The sequence below is a fragment of the Onychomys torridus genome, chromosome 14 (genome assembly GCF_903995425.1).
Source record: "Onychomys torridus chromosome 14, mOncTor1.1, whole genome shotgun sequence".
Taxonomy (NCBI): Eukaryota; Metazoa; Chordata; class Mammalia; order Rodentia; family Cricetidae; genus Onychomys; species Onychomys torridus.
Window position 1 is genome coordinate 49,018,067 of NC_050456.1, and position 20,779 is coordinate 49,038,845.

The following is a 20,779-nucleotide window of genomic DNA, read 5'->3' on the forward strand; positions in this document are numbered from 1 at the left end:
TTCTGAGACTCAAGGCAAGCTCTTAACTACAACCCCTAGGAAAATCAAAAAGCAAATCACACAGTTCCAACAACAGTGACACAGAATATGCAGTACCATTCCCAAGGCAGAAAAGGGGGCACAGTGAGGAAATTCTGGACCAAAGAAAGGATGAAACCCGTCAGTTCAAACTGCAAGTCCTGTAACTCCATGTCTGATGTCAAAGGGCTTATCAGATCATTCTTCAGACCTCCAATACTTTCAGCTCTGGTGACTGCAACTACTTCTCTCTCTTGGGCTGGCTCCACACCCTGTCTGCAGCTCTCCCTGGCAGGTACACCTCTCAGGGTCTCCCAGGAAATCCAGGCTTCACCTCCATCCACAGCTTCACTCAGTGGTCTCTCTGGACCTCATGCAGGGACACCCCTGCCACACACTTGGCCTCAGTGGCTTTCCTAAACTGTGGAGGAAGACTCCTAACTCTTTTACTCCAGTATCCTTGGCTTTAAAGCCAGAACCGATTTGGCTGAAGCTGCCAAGTTCTTCTGCTTGCTTGGGATGAAATCTGGCCCCCTCCATGAATTACATTTGCATAGATTTTGTTGATGCTTTCCTTTATTGAGTAACTTTCTTTTGCTTTAGGAGAAGATCCCATAGACATTTCACAACTTGGAAGCTTAGCTGGGTGGGGTCTCGCCATGAGGGCGCCACTCCCTTTATTCCATTTAGTTAATAGGTCTTTCTTTAAACTTCTCATCTCCTTGCACACAGGACTTGGCTCCAACATTGTTTCCTGGTGCTATTTTTCTCCTCAACCGTACGTTTAGAATTTTTTTCCCCACTTGTTCTTCTTCATTGCAGATCTGCATAAGAGTGATTACGAATAACCACATGGCCCAGTTCATACTAGGTTGTCTTGAAACCTCCTCTGCCAGTGGCATTAGTCCAAAACTCTTCAATTTAGCATCTGGCAGTTTTAGGACGACAAAAAGCAGCCATATTCTTCGCCAACATCAAGAATGGTCTCTAGCACAGCTGTTAATATCATTCCACCTGAAATCTTGAGCAGGGCCTCCGTCACAGCCCACACTGCTCTCAGGACTACTGTCTTCCATGCTCCTACTAGGATGATCATTAGTCCTCATTTACTGCATTCAGCCACTTTCCTAAGCCAAAGTCTACCTTCTACCAATGAGCAGTGTGGTCACAGCAACAGGTACCCCTTACTGGCAACAATCTCTGTCTTTGCTACTGTTCTATTGCCGTGAAGAGACACCATGACCACGGCAACTTATAAAGAAAGCGTTTAGAGCTGGCCTACAGTTTCAGAGGTTGAGCTTATGAGCATCGTGGTGGGGAGCATGGAGGCAGACAGGCAGATATGGAGCTGGAGCAGTGGCTGAGAGCGGATGTAGGCCTTTTGACACCTCAAAGTCCACTCCCATTGGCACACCTCTTTCAGCAAGGCCACACCTCCTAATCCTTCCTAAACTATCCATCAGCTAGGAACCCAGCATTCAAATAATGAGCCACGGGAGCCATTCTAATTCAAACCACAAGGTCAGAGGGCAGCTTTTAGGATTTGGGTTTTCTCTATCCACTGTGGGTTCCAGGGATCAAACTACAGATATCAAACTTGCATGGTGAGTAAACCACTGATACCTTTTTTTTTTTTTTTGGAGCTGAGGATCGAACCCAGGGCCTTGCACTTGCTAGGCAAGCTCTCTACCACTGAGCTAAATCCCCAACCCCATAAACCACTGATATCTTAGTGCTAATTAGAGCAATAACAACTTGTACTGTCAGTATATTCTTTATAATTAATATTTTTATACTTTTTACTTATGCGTCTGAGTCTTTTGTAAGTATGTAAGTGCACCATGTGTGTGGCCTGGTGTCCTTCAGAGGTCAGAAGATAGATGTCAGAGGCCTTGGAACTGGAGTTATGGATGGCAGTAAGTCAGTAGGTGGGTGTGAGGAACAAAAGCCTTGGTCCTCTGCAAGAACAGCAAGTGCACTTGAGCAGAGTCTTCTCTCCAGCCCCTCATTAGTGTGTTCATAACTGCTAATCACTTGCAGTAAAATAAAACAAAAATGCCATCTTTATTTAACATGTCCTTGATGAAACTCCTCCCTCTCCAAACCCTGCCCCCTCAGAAAGAGGCCAAAAGTCCGGGCTCCTCCCTGAAAGCTCAAGAACACGTCTACACGGTATTTAAGTTCCTGACCCTAGCCCTGCCACGTGATTTCTCCTCCTCTCCTCCCCTGCCTCACCTCTGTGGAGTTGGAAAGACCACCTGAGAGTGCTTCGCTCAATAAACCTAGTCTTTCTAATTCGGCTTGATCTGGCTTATTGCATTGTCGGAAAGTCCTACTATTGGGATACCAAAAAAAGCCTATTAGAAACAGTAAAAATAATTAAATCAAATTTCAACCACAGAATACTCCTAACACTCTATGATAAAACTCAAAGTACTCAATAAAACACAAGCTCGCATAAGAACAATGCTTTCTTCATTATTAGCTGAACTGGATGTCATTTCCATTTTTACCAATTTTTACTGAAACAGACAAACTAGGTTTTTCAAGACTCAAGGACTTGGCAATATTTTCTGAAAAAGTGAACAAGATAAGCCTTTGTTTGATCTCAAAGAAAATAACTGGCAGTACAGATAGCCAATGAAAAATTCAACTTTTCAAGTGAGAAGAATTTTCAAAAATTTGTATTTGCCACAGTGAACTCAATATTTGTTAATGTGTGAAGATATTTCTGATGAAATTTGTGGCAATATTAACAAAGTGATTTAATTTTTTTTTTTTTTTTTTTTAGTTTAAGGGGCCAGTGAAATGGCTCAGTGGGTAAAGGCAATTACTGCTAAGCCTGAGCATGGAAGGGGAGAATCAAGTACTACACGCTGTCCTCTGACATTCTGAGCACGAAAATAGATAAATCGATAGATAGATAGAAGATAGATAGATAGATAGATAGATAGAAGATAGATAGATAGGTAGGTAGGTAGATAGGTAGGTAGGTAGATAGATGGATAGATGGTTTTTAAAGGTTTAAAAGGGGGGCTGGAGAGATGGCTCAGAGGTTAAGAGCACCGGCTGTTCTTCCAGAGGTCCTGAGTTCAATTCCCAGCAACCCACATGGTGGCTCACAACCATCTATAATGAGATCTGGTGCCCTCTTCTGACGAGCAGGCATACATGCAGGCAGAACACTGTACACATAATAAATAAATAAATAAATCTTAAAGGCTTAAAAGGGTAGCAATGTAATTCAATTGGTAGAGTGCTTGCTTAGCATACATGAAGCCCTGGGGTTAGTTCCCAGTATATAACCATGGTATGGGGGCATACGTTCAATGCCAACACTCAGGAGGTAAGCAGCAGATCAAGTTTAAGGTCATCCTAGGCTACACAGTGATTTCAAGGCCAGCTTGGAAAATATGAGAGTCTGACTTAAAAAGAAAAAAAGGTGGGTGTGGTGACACACACCTTTAATTCTGGTACTTGGGAGGCAGAGGCAGGTGGATCTCTAAGTTTGAGGCCAGCCTGGTCTACAGAGAAAGTTCCAGAACAGCCAGGGCTACACGGGGAAACCTTGTCTCAAAAGACAAAACAAAAGAAAAATTAACTTTAAGATCAAGTAATGGCAAGGCATACACCTAAACCCGGCACTCAAGAGGCTAAAGTAGGAGGACCATGAGTTCAAGGCCAGCCTGTGGGGAGATAAAGTGAGTTTTAGACTAGTCTGAGCAACATACCAAGACCTTATCTCCAATACAAATGAACAGCAATAGAAACTCACTCTCTCTCTCTCTCTCTCTCTCTCTCTCTCATACATTTATTATTGTTTTATATGAATATTTAAACTTTTTCATATTTCTAATGTAATAAACCATAAAGGTGAGAAACTAGTTTTCCTGGGATCTTCAATGATTTCACTATAAAAAGTCTTTAGACCAAAAGTTTGAGAATTTTGTTTTACGTCAATTTTTTTTTTTTTAAAACCCAATTGGTTTTTGCCTCCCATAGGCACTAGGCATATCTACAGACATTTTTCATTGTTACAACTGGGAAATAGTTACCAAAGAAATATAATGAGTAAAGGCTAAGAAGAAGCTGCTCATGTGCACAGAATAGCCCACCTTAACAAAAAGGTATTCAGTCCCATGGAAAAATTACTAAGTTAAAAGAAAAATATTCTTCAGAATAGTCAATAACATATCAAGAAAATATTCACTTTATTAGAAAATGTTGCAAAACAATAGAGATGAACTCATTCCAATTTTATTTTAAGAACATATACATAAATCTGGGCAGGGTGATATATATACCTGTAATCCCAGTACTCAGAAACAGAGAAGATCAGGAGTTCAAGACCCTGCTTTAGCTATATAGTGAGCTCAAGGCCAGACGAAGCTTCATGAGACCTCATCTAAAATTAAATAAATAAATAACTTGAAAATAGAGCTGGCATGATGGCACACAAATGTATGTGCACCAACCAGGAAGGCTGAAAGAACAGAGGTCAGCCTGAGCTACATAATGAGACCCTGCCCCTAAATGAAGGGCTTACTAGGCACAGTGATGCCCACCTGTAGACACATCTTATTTTTTACAGCTTTGATAAAACACTGTAAGCAGGGCAATTTATGAAAGACAGCATTTAGTCTGGCTTACAGTTTCAGGGGTTTAAGCCCATGATGACAGGGCAAAGAAACAGCTCACATCTTGATCCATAACCACAAGGCAGAGAAAGAAGACTCAGAATCACTGAAACCTCAAAGCCTACCCTCAGTGACACACCTCCTCCAACAAGGCAATGCCTCTTCATTCCCAAACAGTTCCACCAACTGGGACCAAAGATTCAAATGTATGATGAGCCTACGGGGCCTATTCTTATTCAAATCACTGCACAGTTCACTCCTGGCACTCAGGAGATGGAGACAGGAGGACCAGGAGTTTAAGGACAACCTCAGCTATAAATATAGTCTGAAGCCAGCCTGGATACATGAGACTCCAGTTTAAAAAAAAAAAAAAGTACATACACATAACAAAAGGCTAAAAATATGTCCCAGATATTAACAATACTCATCCAAAGTAGGAAGAATTACTTTCCCTTTGTTTGTTTATTTATGTTCTTATTTAAGTGTGTTTGTGCATTTGTACAGCCACCTGTGTGCAGATGCCGGCAGAAGGGACTGTCAAACCCCCTTGAGCTGAAATTATGGGCAGTTGGAAGCTGCCTGATGTAAGTGCTAGGAACTGAACTCCAGTTTTCTGGAAGAGCAGCAAGTGTTATTAACTACTGAGCCACCTTGCCAGTTATCCCCCAGAATTACTTTTTTCATTAGCAAATGTTTGCAAAAGTAATAAATGGAAGCTGGGGGTAGAGCTCAATGAAAGAATGCTTGCCTAGCATGCATGAGACAGTTGCTTCAGTCCCCAACACTCCCCCACCACACACAAACAAACAAAAAACTAAGTAAGTAGGCACAGATAAAATGGTAAAGCAAGTAGAAACACTTGCAGAGACCTGATGACCTGAGCCCAATCCCCAGATCCTCCAAGGTGGCACGAAAGAAGTGACTTCTAAGAGTTGTTCTCTGCTCTCCACATGCACGCCATGACTCCGAAGTGTCCATATTCACACATACACACTAAATACAATACAATAAAAGGCATACAGCTTCAGTCCCAGAACTCAAGAGGCAGCTGGATATTTGTGAGTTCAAGACCAGCCTAGGCAACAAAGTAATACTCTGTCTCAAAACAAACAAAATAAAAACAAATGGATGGGAGGATTATCTTATGTCATTGTCTAATAACTATTGTGAATGTTGTATTGAATTTTACGACCCAAGTACAGAATTGTTGACATTCAAAAGAACAAAAGCAATTAGAACAGAGCTCGACACTGAAAACAGTTTTTTTTTTCAGTGCTTAAACAGTAAGGCTCCACGGATGAGTAATTAAGACAGTAGCTGCTGCAAATGTAAAGATTCCCAGACCACAAGCCACTGTTCTTTCCAGTCTCAACTCTCCTGTTGTAGAAAACCGCAAGTTCTTCTGATTGTACCAGACACTCCATGCACACCTTCTGAGCAGTTATGATTTCGTTTTTGTACTTGCCTACCCTTTTACAAAACTCTTTGCAAAGGAAAAATTAACACCATAAGCTGTTTATCTTTTTGAACAATTCTAAGATTGAATCAATACAGACCCCACCAGTCACTACCCACCCACCAGTACTCTGGGACTAAACCAAAGCTGCAAAACATCCAATTTCAGTTGTTCTTGCCAGAGGCTGTTACAGCAATAAGTAATAAAGTGAGCTATGGAGACGGGTAATGTACTTGATGCACAAGCCTGAAGACCTGAGGTCAATCCCTGGAAACCCTATAGAGGTGAAAGAAGACACCCAATCCCACACTCGCCCTCTGACCCTGACACACGTTCTGGGACCCACACTCAAATATCAAATACCTGCACGTGCGTGCACACACACGCACACATGTACAAAGCAACCTTTTTAAAGTATTTTTGTGCAAAGTAACCTTTAAAGTATTTTTACTAAGTCATCAAACTCAGTCAACTTATCTGTCACTAAGAAAGACAATCCTCGGGAATACCAATTAAGTGGTGTACTATGGGATAATCCTTTTGTACATTGTGAAGATGTTTTGCTCTCATTGGTTTAATAAAAAGCCATTGGCCAATAGCTAGGCAGAAAGAGGTTAAGACTGAGAGAACACTAAGGAAAAAGTTGCCAGCCAGATGCAGAGGAAGCAGAAGATGAACATGCCATACTGAAAAAATGTGACACCACGTGGTAGAGTGTAGATTTAAAAAACATGGGTTAACTTACAAAAGCTAGTTAGTAACAAGCCTAAGCTGTCAGCCAAGCATTTATAATTAATAATAAGTCTCTGTGTGGTTATTTGGGGAGCCAGTGATCCCAAAGAAAAACTCCACTTTCAGTAGTAAAGCCAAGTGAAACAATTAGAATTTCAATAAAGACTTGAAGAATGGAAATTCAGAATAAAGGAAGCTGTGCAACAAGATTTTGACAGGTATCTAGATTTAAAAAAAAAAACAAAAAAACAAAACAAAACTCTTCCTGAGCCATGTGTGGTGGTCTATGCCTGTAATCACAGCACTTAGGCAAAAGGACCATAAGTTCAAGGTCATTCTCAGTTACATAGTAAGTTCAAAGCCTACACAGGCTGCATGAAGCCAGTCTTATGAATGAAAAACAAATTCCTCTTCTTCAGTAATATTCTAGAAAGGAGACAAAGACCTGCCAAAGTAAGAAGTATAGCTCCGCTTAATCCTGTAGACTCAGCAGGAAAGAATGCCTAGCTCTACCCTGCAAAATCTCCCCTTATGGGGCCCCAGCTTAATAAAAACAACTATGTTTAGGACAATGAAACTGCAGATAGACTACACTGCCAAAGAAACCCACTCAGAGAGCTTGACACTACTTGAGCACGTCTTTGTTTTTGTTCATTTGTGAGGTTCAAATGAACCAGCAACTGTAGCAGCAGTGGAACCTCCAGACAAGAGCCAGGACTAAGCCCTGTGTCAGCTCATTCTGTCTTCATCACAACCCGAGATACTGCTGACCTTCTGACGCAGAGGATAAAGGACTTGTCAAAGGCAGTAACTAAGTTAGCAAGGGTGAACAATCTCAGTCTCTTCATAACTATGGATTCCTACACTGATGTTGGCGGTCCATGTACATGGAATTGACGAAATAGCTATCCCCCTTTATAAAACATTATAACCAAAAACTAAACCTCTCTCCTTAGTCACAACCTTCACTTTGGAACAACATAACTGCCATTTGAAAAGCTTCTGAAAGTACTTTTCTTTCTTTCATTTTTTTAAGGACAAGATTTCTCTGTGTGATAGTCCTGGCTGTTCTAGAACTCACTTTTGTAGACCTGGTTGGCCTCAAACTCAAAGATCCACCTGCTTCTGCCTCCCGAGTGCTGGAATTAAAGCTGTGTACCACCATCACCCAGCTGGAAGTACTTTTCTTAACATTTTAGTCATAAGCACTAGAAAGAGGTAATAAATAATCTTACTGTATATAAAACTTAGCACATATGGGCTACTAATCCTCTAGCTCTATACAGTCCAATACCTCAATGAAGGGGAAATAATATTACAGCAAACTATCACTCCCAAAGGGCAGAAATCCCTTTCTTAAACTGCAAAGATTCTGTTTACACAAACCTTTATATTAATAAGATGTAAGAGGGGCCAGAGATACGGCTCTGCATTTAAGAACACTAGCTCATCTTCCAGAAGACCTGAGTTCAGTGGCTCACAACCATCTGTAACTCCAGTTCAGGAAAGCTAACTCTCTCTTCTGGCCTCTGGGTACCAGGCACAAGTGGTGCAGACATACCTGCAGCAAACTACTCATATGCTCATGTGTGTGTGTACAATTTATAATCCATGTCAGATGCACACAGAGCTATTTTCTGATTGGTCTTCTGAACAAATCTCAAAAAAATATGTTCAACTTGGAGGTTACTCATAATCATCCAAACAGTTATGGATGATTTTGAATAGGGTGCTAGGAAATGAACCTGAGTTTTCTCCAAGAGCAGTCAGTGCTTTTAACCACTGAGCCACCTCTCCAGCTGTGTAAACCTTACTTTTTAAAAGTCTAGTTTAAGCCTTATAATTAGTGTCATATATATATATATATATATATATATATATATATATATATATATGACACACATATATAATATATATTATATATATTGCATTATTATTATTCAAGGGATGAGTGTTTCTTGCAAGCAATCCTAATGATATTGATAAGGTGAGAGTACTACATATATACAGGGGATATCCTGGATTTAACCTTTTAGCTATGTAGGGGAACTTCGGTGTAGTTTATTTACCTGTAGTTGTGGGGCTTGAATTTAGGGTTTCAGGCCCACTAGGCAAGTAGTTTACCACTGAACTACATTCCCAGTTCCAGAATGTAAATTCCTCACTACGTCTTCAGTTTTTCCTATTCATATTGTGTGCCCTTTCATAGGTCTGCTTTAGACTTTGGAAACATGAGCCTCGGCTGGCCTCAATTTCACTGCGTAGCCAAGGATGGCCTTGAATTTCTGATCCTTCTGGCTCTACTTCTCAAGTACTAGGATCACAGGCATGAACAACCCTGACAGCTTTATCCAGTGCCAGGTTTATGTGGTGCTGATAATCAAGCCCAGGGCTTTGTGCCTGCTAGACGAGCTATCTGTTAACTGAACTACACCCGTAACCTCAGCACTTTCATGCATAGAAATTTCACTGACCATTCGTTACCATCTGTCTTGCAGTTAGGGCAATCTATTACCCTTATTTTATGAAGAATGAAGAAATTTACCTAAATCCACACAATCTGTGACTGCTAAGACTTCTAACTTCAAATCACATGTCAGCCTTTCCCCAGGGGTTTTCCATATCCATTGCCTCTTCATTTCACAAAGTCATAAAACTAGCAACACTTGGAATCCCAGCACTCTGGAGCAAATGCTAAAGGATTCAGAATTGAAGGCCCGCCTGAGAGAGATCTCAAAAATACTTAGGGCTGCCAGGCATAGTGTTGCACGCCTTTAATCCCAGTAACTCGGGAGGCAGAGGGAAGTGTATCCTGAGTTAAAAGGCAGCCTGGTTTAAACAATGAGTTCAAGGCCAGTCAAGGCTACATGGTGGGACCCTGTCTCAAAAAACAAAACAAAACAAAATCCACTAAAGGCTAAGAATATAACTCATTGGTAGAGCAGTTGCCTCGAATGCCCAGAACTTGAGTTCAGTCCTCAGCATGGCAACAAAAAAGCCACAAACTCATACTGTCTGCCCAACTTGCACAGGTCTACTACCAACACACCAACAGTGTCAGAGCAAACTGGCAGCTATGAGCGACACCATACACACACCAAAAAGTAAAGAAACCAACAGTTCTTACTATGAGATGTTTGTAACCAACATACACTTTGCTTTCTGGAAGTCTCACAACAACCCTTCAGGAAAGGCCCTGGTAGTCCCATTGTACAGACCAGGGAAACAACACAGAGAAGCTTAGTAACCTAACTAGGGTCACAGGTTTAAGTTGCCTAGCAACGATTTTAATTACCTGTCATGCCACATACCACAATGCTTCCTCGGTAGGTACCATAGTAATACTAGTTTTGTTTTCGTGTGGTGGTTTTTTTTTTTTTTTTTGGGGGGGGGGGGGGTCAATGATAAAAAATAATAAAAGTAACTTTTTTGATGAAAATATCCTAATTTTCCTTGAAACCAGTCATGGTCACAGCACACACCCATCATCCTAGCACTGGAGAGGTACAGAGAGGAGGATCAGAAGTTCAAGGAGTATGTGTGTCTATCCCAGAGAGGGAGAACTGCACAGAAGCCCTGAACTCTATAGATGGACATACAACTAAATTACACCCACACTGGCCACTTCTGGTTTTCCGCTTTTACCTCCCAAGTGGATGGCACTTCAAGTGTGTGTCACCACAGCCAATTTTCCCAGTATAAAGTGTCAGATAAGACTGGAGAGATGTCTCATCGATTAAAAGTACTGGCTGCCCTTCCAGGGGACTGGGGTTCAATCCTAGTACCACATGGTGGCTCACAACCATTAGTAACCCCAATCCAAGGAGCTCCGAGGGCACCAGACATAGACATGGTACATAGACATGTGCAGACAAACCGACTATATACATAAGACAAATAAATATTTTAAAAATAAAGTGTCAAATAATTCAAAGCATCAACCATTCTCTCCCTTGCTGTCAGAGCAGAACACCTCTTTTTTTGGTCCCAAGTTCCTCTCCATTACATTTGCTATATGCAAGCCTCATTGTGCCCTGAAAGACATCTGTTAGAACAGGGTGCATTCTTTTTTTTTTTTTTTTTTTGGTTTTTCAAGACAGGGTTTCTCTGTAGCTTTGGAGCCTGTCCTGGACTAGCTCTGTAGACCAGGCTGGCATCGAACTCACAGAGATCCACCTGGCTCTGCCTCCCGAGTGCTGGGATTAAAGGCGTGCGCCTCCGCCGCCGCCGCCGCCGCCGCCACCCCCCCCCCACCACACACACCCCCGGCTCAGGATGTATTCTTAAACAATAATACTTTATATGGCCCACAGGAATCACACAAATATATTTGTCCTAGGTCTTAATTCTATCAAATCCTGTGTATTAGTTATGAAAAATGGGCCTGCCCAAACTGTTAGCAAATGAAAACAACTAACTAGAGACAGTATGACAGAGGTATCACCAAACAAGATGCAAAAACCACAAATGCACACAAGAACTCTAATTATTACCCTAGAGTCGGACATCCCACTATACTATTGTGAACGTTATTGTACTTACTGGGAATAGATGCACCAGCCTCACACTAGTATGTGATCACCCCCTCAGTTGATAATTGTTAATAAGGGACAGGGACAGGTAGGAAAAATTACAAAGGGGAGGGATTCTGTAATCTCAGCACCTGTGAGGTGGAAGCAGGGGGATCAAGGAGCTCACTGGTCATCCTCAGCTACGTACGAGTTCCATACTAGCCTGGGCTATGTGACCCTGTCTCAACAAACCAATGGAAAAACATAAAGCATGTAAATATACCACTTCAAATAGTTTTAAACTTGAGAAGATCACTGAAGGACTTCTCAAGGGAAAACATATTTTTTAATTAGCTTTAACAAGCGACGGCGTATTATGAATCCCCAAGGGGCTTCCTTGTCAAAAGCAAGCAGGAAGAACTGTGTTAAAACACAAGCTGTGTACAAATAACGGAAGGCGAACTGCTTTTAACAAAAACTTGTGTTCCGGGAATAAATACTTGGGTCAAACTGGAAGGGCCAACAGAACTGAAAAGACTACAAGCAAGTAGATTCACACACACACACACACACACACACACACACACACACACACACACACACACACTCACACACACCAGGAAGAACAGGGATAGGAGTGTTGGGAGAGGGCAGGCCGGCAGGAACCCAGAAGTACTGACTGATGGATAGGGATGAACTCAGGACTAGAAAAGGAAACCAATCCCTAAAACCAGGGCCTGGCCCTGTACAACCAATCCTCCTCGACAGTATAAACTGGAGGTAAGAGCCTGGCACCATAGCTCACACCGACAACCCCAGCACTCTGGAGGCTGAGGTCCCTGGGGTCAGCCAGAACTTCAACCAGAGTTCCACAATAACCTGGGAGAAGTGTGAGGCCCTGGGCGTTGGTGGCCCATGCCTTTAATCCCAGCATTCAGGAGGCAGAGGCAAGCAGATCTCTGAGTTTGAGGCCAGCATGGTTTACTGATTGAGTTCCAGAGCAGCCAGGGCTACACAGAGAAACCCTGTCTCGAAAAACAAAACAAAAAGGTGTAAAATGCATTAACTTTGATTTTATGGTATGTATTATATTTCAAGTTTATATCTAAAGTGAGTTAAGCTGGGGCTATGTGTGGTCGGTTATGATTAATTAGCTCGTTCTAAGAGTATCCTCGGGGTCCCTCATTCCATAGGTAAACTGTCTGGGAGCCTCTCTGCTGTAAAGCATTAGTCCCGGGAGAGAGTTGTATTACCAACACAGAAACAGTCTTTAAAGAAGGGGGTCTTTCTCCATTTCTGTACTTGAAATTTATTAGATAAAATTTTACACCGCGGTGTGTAGAAGTAAGTTTTTTAGTGAGGAGTCTACCTTGAAGTGGTGTATCAGGTTTCTTGGGGGTGGAGTGGGGTGTCATCTAGGGTCCAAACTCTATGCAAGGAGAATATGATCTAGTGTGAAAAGATGGGGTCAGATCTGGAGAAATCCCTGGTTTATCGTGACCTAATCCCAGACCTCTTATCTCTGCTACCCACCAACTGGACCATACTCAATGGTGTCACTTCCGCCTGTTACTTGCAAAGACAGATGCTTTGCCTTAAACGCTGAAGTTTCTGGAGAGCTGGCCCACGGACGCAAATTTAGAAAGCCCTTCGGGGAGCCACCTGGGTGAAGTTAGGCGCCACGTCTAGTGCTGGGCTCCCCCCTTCTACCCTCCCAGCGTAGGAAAAGGAGCGGAGGAAGGAGGCGAGCGGGAACGCCCGAGCCGGTCTAGGCCCTTCGCCGCGCAGTCGGGTTTCTGGGAGCCGCCCCTTCCCCCGGCGAGAGCCCAGCCCCACCCGCCCTCGCTCGGGGCTGCGACCCTAGGGAGGAGCGGGTGGCGGCCGGCGACCCCGACCACAGCGTCCGCAGGCGCCGCCGCCGCCGCCGCTCGGCCCGGGCCGGGCCTCCCCGGGAGCAATAGGCTATCGATTCAGCTGCCTGTCGCTAGGAGCCCCGGGAGAGCAAGGCCTACATCGCCCGGCCGGAGCCCCGGCCTCGATTGCACCACTTTACCCACCCCAGCGGGGGGACGGGGGGTGCGACCCTGGAGGCCAGTAGGCCTAGATAAACCGGGGAGAGGGGAGGGTGGAAGAGGAGGGGGGCGCTGGGGCCCGCCTCCCTCCAGCAAGCCCCTCCGGGGTCGCCCCGAACCCCTGCCTCTGGCGCAGCACGTCCAAGTTCAGGCTGGGGCGTCCCTCCGTCTCCAGAGCCCCTCGCCACTGTCGGAACCATAATAAAAACAAGACGCGGAAGAGGCTACCACTGCCCGAAGGGCGAGGGGACTGGGCCCTCAGAGAGCCCGGGGGAGGGGACGCCTCTCGGCTGCCCGTCACCACCCGCCGCGACCCCGCTGGCCCCTCCGTGTCCCTCCCTGTCACCGCCGGCCTCAGGCTCCCAGCGCACCCCCTCTTTTTTTTTTTTTCCGAGACACCGAGGACCGGAGCTCGAGCTTCCTTCCCTCGGCCTCCGGCGCGCCTCGGCCTCTCCCCACGGCCATCCTCTCCCCCCACCCCACCCCAGTGCCCCCCGCACCTTTTAAACTACGCCGAGGAAGAGTTTGCCATCCTGCAACTTAGTCAAGCCGTAAACCTCGCCCCCTCCCTCCCTCCCTCCCCGACCCACACTGGCGGGGCAGGCATCTGGAGGGGGGACCACTTTGCACTCGGGATAAAGCGCGTTAAGGACCTGTCAACCATTTTAGGCCTTTTATATATATATATATAGAAGACATCCTCTCCTTCCCCTCCTTCCTTCCTTCCCTCCTCCCTCCCTCCCTCCCTCCCTCTCCCTGCAATGGTATTAATTTCACACCAAATCTTCCCACCGCTTGGAGAGGGGTTGAGAAGGGCAGCGGGGGTTGGGGTTGGGGTAGGGGTTGGGGTTGGGGGTGTAGGGGGGGACCTCGGGGCAGCAGGAGGGTGGTGGGGAAGGGCAAGGGGCAGCTGGAAGGGGGGCCGGGAGGCGCGGGGAAGGGAAGGAAGGGGGTTGATTTACCTGAGACCAGCCACTGGCCTCCATTGTTGGAGAATTCAATGGCATTGACACAGCCGAAGTGGCCGAGAAGGTCCTTCTTGTAGAGGTTTCTGCAGCCCCGCAGGCGTCTCCTCTGAAAGTCCTGAGTGAGCAGGGGGTCCCCATGCAAGCCCCGCTGCGACAAGAAGCCCACCACTGACCTCATGCTGCCCCCCAGGCCAGCTCTCCTCTTCATGCTGGAACCGCCGCCGCCGCCGCCGCTGCTGCTCGCGCCGCCGCCCCTCCCTCGGCCGCACGCCCGGCCGCCGCTCCCCTCCCGGCCCTCCCCGCGCGCCGCGAGCCCGAGCCTTCTTTAACCAGCCATGGCAGACGGAGCGAGGTGTGCAGACAGACGGTCGGCTGCGGCGGCGTCCCCGGCGGCGGCGGCGGCGGCGGCGGCGTTCGCGGCTTCCTCCCGGCCGCCTCCCTCCCTCCCTCCCCTTCCCCCCTAGGCTCCGCCTTCTCCGCCTCCTCCAGCAGCTGATCCTCCCCCCCCTCCACCCCCCACCCCAGCCGCGGTCGCGCTTCCGCGGTGCGGGGCCCTTCCGCCGGCCGCCGGGCCGGAGAACGCGGGCGCCGGCCGCCCCTCCCCCGCGGGCGGCTGCCGGGCGACGGCGGGCGGCGGCTGCTCCCCGCGCCGGACCGCGGTTGGCGCTGGACGGCGGCCCCGGTGCACCCCGGTGCACCCCGGCGCGCCGCACTCTTGTGAAGTTGGACACGCGTAACAATCAGAGTGGCAGCCGGGGCTGCGGGCTCCCCCTCCTCCTCCTCTTCCTCCGCCCCCGCCCCCCCCCCCCCAGAGGGGCAGCGGCTCGCCCAGCGCTGCTCGCTGCCAGCCTCCTGGGGCGCCCGGTCCCTGTCCAAATGAGGGAACCCGGGATTGAACTGAACGTCGAGAAGGTCGTCTGTTTTTGTCAGTGCACCCGCCCCCCCCAAAAAAAATGGTATCGCTACCCTTCTATTCCCCAGTTCAGTTGTCTTAATTCATCCGCCCCACCCCCAACCCATGGGTTAAAAAAAAAAAAAAAAGGCCGAATTGTTCAATCTGATAGGACACTTGGTATACGGGAGGTGGGAAGAGAAAGGGGTTAAAGGAAGGGACTGAGTCTCTGTGGTAGAGCACATCCTTTTAGCATGCTTCAAGCCCTGGGTTCAAGCCTTTAGCACTCACAACGCCCCCACAGAAGAAAGTGCAAAGAAAATGGCCAAAATTAAATTGAGAAAGTCTTCTGTCCATTGGTTCCAGATGCATTTGCAAGCCACAAGAAACGTTACAGGAACATAGCTGTATCTTATTTCATAGTGGTGTGGCCGAAGGTCTTGCGTGTGGAGCCCTGAGGATACACAGCTGTTAGCCAGCAGCCACAATAGGGGCCAGAAGTCGTGCAGGAGTCCCCAAGTTGACCTCAGTGAGGAAACTGGGTAAGTGCACTGGAATTTTACCAGGTACAGTTGAAAGTCCCTTTTTCAATGCAGTGCTTTTCCAAGAAACTATCCTCTGTCATTAGTGGTAATTAACTCCTGAAATAGGCAGGTGTCGGTTTTCCCTTTCGATTTAGCAGGAATTACATCCTCAGGACCAGAGGTGGCACAAGAGTGGTTGAATACATCCATTGATGGAAAATGAACTAAAGAAATTCTTAAGATGAAGATGGGATGAACATGGAAGAGGTTCACCTATCAAGCAAAATTATGCCTTTTTGCAAATAGTTAATTTGAAAGTCCATATTATAACATTCTAAACTTACTAGAAACTCACCAGATCCGAAAAGAAGAACTCTAATGGAATATACTCCTTTAAATAGGAAAATAGGAAATTGTTTGTTTGTTTGTTTGTTTTTGTTTTTCAAGTCCCGGCACTTGGGAGGCAGAGCCAGGTGGATCTCTATGAGTTTGAGGCCAAATCTGGTCTACAGAGTACCAGGACAGCCAAGGCTACACAGAGAAACCCTGTCTTAAAAAACAAAAACAAAAAAGGTTTTATCTTATGCACACAGTGGTGCATGGATGTAATCCAAGGACTTGGGAAGTATCCATAGGATAATCAGGAGTTCAAGATCAGCCTGGGCTGCATGAGACCCTGTCTCAAAACAACAATAAAGTTTTATCCATTCATTGCAAGGTTATTTCCCAACCCAGTTCCTTTGCCTGACAGACTCAACCACACATTTAAAAAGTACCCTCTGGTTCCTTTGAATTAATAAGCCATCATTCCTTCTTGTCTTATTTGCTTAGGGTAGGGGAGAGAGGCCTAGTAATGATGTGTCTGAGGTGGCCTTTACTCTGTCAATAATGTAAGGCACACACCCTTCTCCCCCCTCTTAAGTACATACTCTAATCCACTATTTTAAATATGACCCTCTTTCCCCCCAATCCCTGGAAAAACCTCAGCCTAAAAATAGTTCAAGATCTGGTCACAAGCTAGCTCAATTCTAGGGCTTTGCTGGAAAGTTCCCTAACTGTTCATTGACCCACTAGAGCAAAGATATTGGACCACCTAGTCTTTATAGCCTACTGCTATTCTGGACAGATTTTATTACCTCTTTTTGGCAAATCTGGAGATTGAATCTAGGGCTTTGTGAATGCTAGGCAAGTACTCTACCACTGAACTCTACCCTCAGCTTCTCTGGATTGTCTATAAATAGGGTTGCCAGAGAGAATAAAAGGCACTCATTCAGTTAATTGTGAATTTCAGATGAATGGGGAGTTGTGTCTTAGTATTTGTATGTCCGGGAACTATCGGGGATCTACTTTTTAAGTAACTAATAATTGTTCATCCGAAACTTAAACTCAGCTGGGGTATCCTATAATTTTTGTTTGTCAAATTAACTACTTATAATAACTAACTTCAGGAAGTGAAGCACTCCGTTATTTATTTGTCTATATTAAGAATGTAGGGGGCTGGAGAGATGACTCAGCAGTTCAGAGCACTGGCTGCTGAGGATCCACAGCAATTCTCAGCACTAGCATGGCTGCTAACAACCAGCTGTAACTCCAGTTTCAAGAAACTTGATGCCCTCTTCTGGCCTCCACAGGCAATGCATACAGGGAAAGCACTTATACACATGACATAAAAATAAATCTTGTTGTTTTTTGAGATAGGAATTCTCTGTGTAGCCCTGGCTGTCCTGAAACTCACTCTGTAGACCAGGCTGGCCTCGAACTCAGAGATCTGCCTGCCTCTGCCTCCTGAGTTCTGGGATTAAAGGTGTGCAATACCATGCCCAGCTAAAAAAAAAATCTTTGCTTTTTTTTTTTTGAGCTGAGGATCAAACCCAGGGCCTTGCGCTTGCTAGGCAAGTGCTCTACCACTGAGCTAAATCCCCAACCCTAAAACAAATCTTTAAAAAAAAGAATGTAAAATACTGGCTGGTGAGATATTGCAACAGGTAAAGGCACCTGCTACCTGGTGGTTGAAAGCTTGACAGCCTGAGTTCAAACCTCAAACCCACATAAAGTCGGCAGGAGCCATTCCCTGTGGTGGGAAACCTTGCTCAGCCTTGACACAATGGGGAGGGGCTAGGCTCTCCTTCAACTTGGTATGCCAGACTTTGTTGACTACCATGGGAGGCCTTACCCACTTTCAGGAGTGGATGGGGGTAGAGTGGGAGGGAGGTGAGGAGGCAGGAGAAGGGGAGGGAGGGGGAACTGGGGTTAGTTTGTAAAATGAAAAAAATAATAATAATAAATAAATATATTTTGAAAAAGTTGGCCGGGCGGTAGTGGCACACACCTGTAATCCCAGCACTCGGAGGCAGAGGCAGGCGAATCTCTGTGAGTTCAAGGCCAGCCTGGTCTACAGAGCTAGTCCAGGAAAGGATCCAAAGCTACAGAGAAACCCTGTCTCAAAAAAAAAAAAACAGTTGGCTGGAGAAACTGACTCAATTAAATTGTCCTCTGATCTCCACTGGTGTGCATGTGTACCCCACCTCCACCATCCATACACATGTTATATAAACAATAATTTTTAAAAAAGAGTTCAAGAATGCATATTTATTTGCCAGGACATAAAGATGCATGCCTTTAATCACAGCACTTGGGAGGCAGCGACAGACAGATCTCTGAGTTCGAGGCCAGCCTGGTCTACAGAGAGAGTTCCAGGACATCAGGGCTACACAGAGAAACCTGACTGGGGGAAAAGAAAGTAGCCTAACATACATCCCTTAGGGCTCACTTCTCAATGTTTCTATAATCTCAAAGACTAACACACTGATCTTTGTAGTGGTACTGAGAAGCCACCATATTCTGCTCTGGTGCTGGGTATTCAATCTAAGACCTCAAGCATACAAAGCCACACCTCAACTCTGAATGTAATAATTGAAAAATTACCATTATACAAGGTTATATAAGGTTATTTTTATGCAGATATATGTGAGCTTTTAGAAATTACTGATATATATGTTGTTTTGAGTTGTGGATGTTCTTGAGACAGGATCTCAGTGTGAAACCCAAGCTGACCTTGAAAAATTGGTCTGGTGGTGGCCCATGCTTTTAATCCTAGCACTCGGGAAGGCAGAGCCAGGTGGGTCTCTGTGAGTTCAAGGTCAGCCTGATGTGCAGAGCAAGATCCAGGACAGGCACCAAAACTACACAGGGAAACCCTGTTTCAAAAAAACAAAAAATGGGTCGGGTGGTGGTGGTGGTGGTGGTGGTAGTGGTAGTGGTGGTAGTGCACACCTTTAATCCCAGCACTCAGGAGGCAGAGCCAGGCGGATCTCTGTGAGTTCGAGGCCAGCCTGCTCTACAAAGTGAGTTCCAGGAAAGGCACAAAGCTACAAAGAGAAACCCTGTCTCAAAAAACAAAAACAAAAACAACAAACAACAAACAAACAAACAATAATAATAATAAATAAATAAATAAAAATAAAATAGAAAAATGACTTCAACTATAATCCCAGCACTACGGAAGTGGAGACAGGAAGATTATGGCAAGTTCGAGGCCAGTGTACTCTGCTCAGTCAGTTTCAGACCAGCCAGGGCCACACAGAGACCATAGCATTTTTAAAAAATAATAAAATAAACAAAACAGAAAAACATACCATAATGGAAATACTTCTAAATATCATTTTTCTAAATATTCTTTGGAACAGCTTTTGAAAAGCAGTTGTTTTCTCACTTGTCAAAATGCCAAGCCTACATTGGAACAGAATTTAAAAATATTGTTTCTTAGTATCTGCAAAGTAGTGTACCACTGACAGCTGCCTTATTATCATTGACAAAGTCAGCAGACTGTTAATGCTTGCCTTTTTGTAAAAGCACAGTTATTTATAGATTCTGACTATTTTAATACCCTGACAAGAAGCACCTATCGTGGCCCTGGATCAACCCCTTCTTGATGAACCAGTCTCATTGTAGATGACTGTGGAGCAGTGGTTCTCAACTTTCTTGATGCTGAGACCCTTAAATGCAGTTCCTCATGTTGTGATGACCCCAACCATCAAATTATTTCATTGTGTTGCTACTTCATAACTAATTTTGCTGCTGTTATGAATCATAATGTAAATATCTGATATGTGACCCCCAATGGGTCTCCACTCACAAGTTGCTCAAAAACAATCAGACTGCAACCCACAGAACCATGGGGGACCCTAGGATGGCTGTGGCTTATAATAAGTTTTGGTTTTACTCAATTACTGAGCAAGCCTCAATGAAACATTTCACTATTTAGATAAGAATTTATACTGTATCACGCTGATAATAGAATAATTAATTAAGTAAAAAACAAACAAACAAATAAATTAAATTTTAAAAAAAAGAAAACCACTGCTCTTGTAAAGGTGGTGGGGTGCTGGAGAGGGGCTCAGAGGTTAAGAGCACACTGTTCTTGCAGAGGACCCAAGTTAGGTTCACAGCACCTAAATTGGATGTCTCTCAACCCCCTGTAAGTCAAACTCTGGAGGATGCAACACCCTCCTCTGGACTTTGAGGGCACTGACATCATGTGCACATACCCATATACACACATAATTAAAAAATAAAATCTCCTAATAAAGAAAAAAGAAATCCTATTATGTAAGATTTATGTTTCCAATGTGGTACATATACACAATGGAGTACTATTCAGCAGAGAAAAATAATGACAGCATGGAATTTGCAGGCCAATGGATGGAACTAGAAAATATCATCCTGAGTGAGGTAACCCAAACCCAGAAGGACAAACATGGTATGCACTGACTCATAAGTGGATACTAGATATAAAGCAAAGAATAATCAGACTGCAACCCACAGAACCAGGGAGGCTACCTAGCAGGGGGGACCCTAGGATGACTGTGGCTTATAATAAGTTTTAGTTTTACTCAATTACTGGGCACGCCTCAGTGAAACATTTCACTATTAGGATAAGAATTTGTAATGTATCAAGCTGATAATAGAA

The 20,779-nt window shown here is 44.9% G+C and overlaps 1 protein-coding gene across 2 annotated transcripts in view; it reads right to left on the reverse strand.

The window, feature by feature from the left end:
• The window catches only part of Dcaf5 (DDB1 and CUL4 associated factor 5), a 101,886-nt gene extending 87,232 nt beyond the window's left edge, over window positions 1-14,654 (reverse strand). Inside the window, exon 1 of one of the 2 annotated variants that reach the window (XM_036205960.1) lies at window positions 14,389-14,654. In XM_036205960.1, coding sequence (XP_036061853.1) covers window positions 14,389-14,602 — 214 coding nt within the window. In that variant the 5' untranslated portion in view covers window positions 14,603-14,654. The remainder of the gene's footprint in view (window positions 1-14,388) is intronic. The other variant, XM_036205961.1, reaches the window with a different exon arrangement.
• Window positions 14,655-20,779: the final 6,125 nt, after the last annotated feature.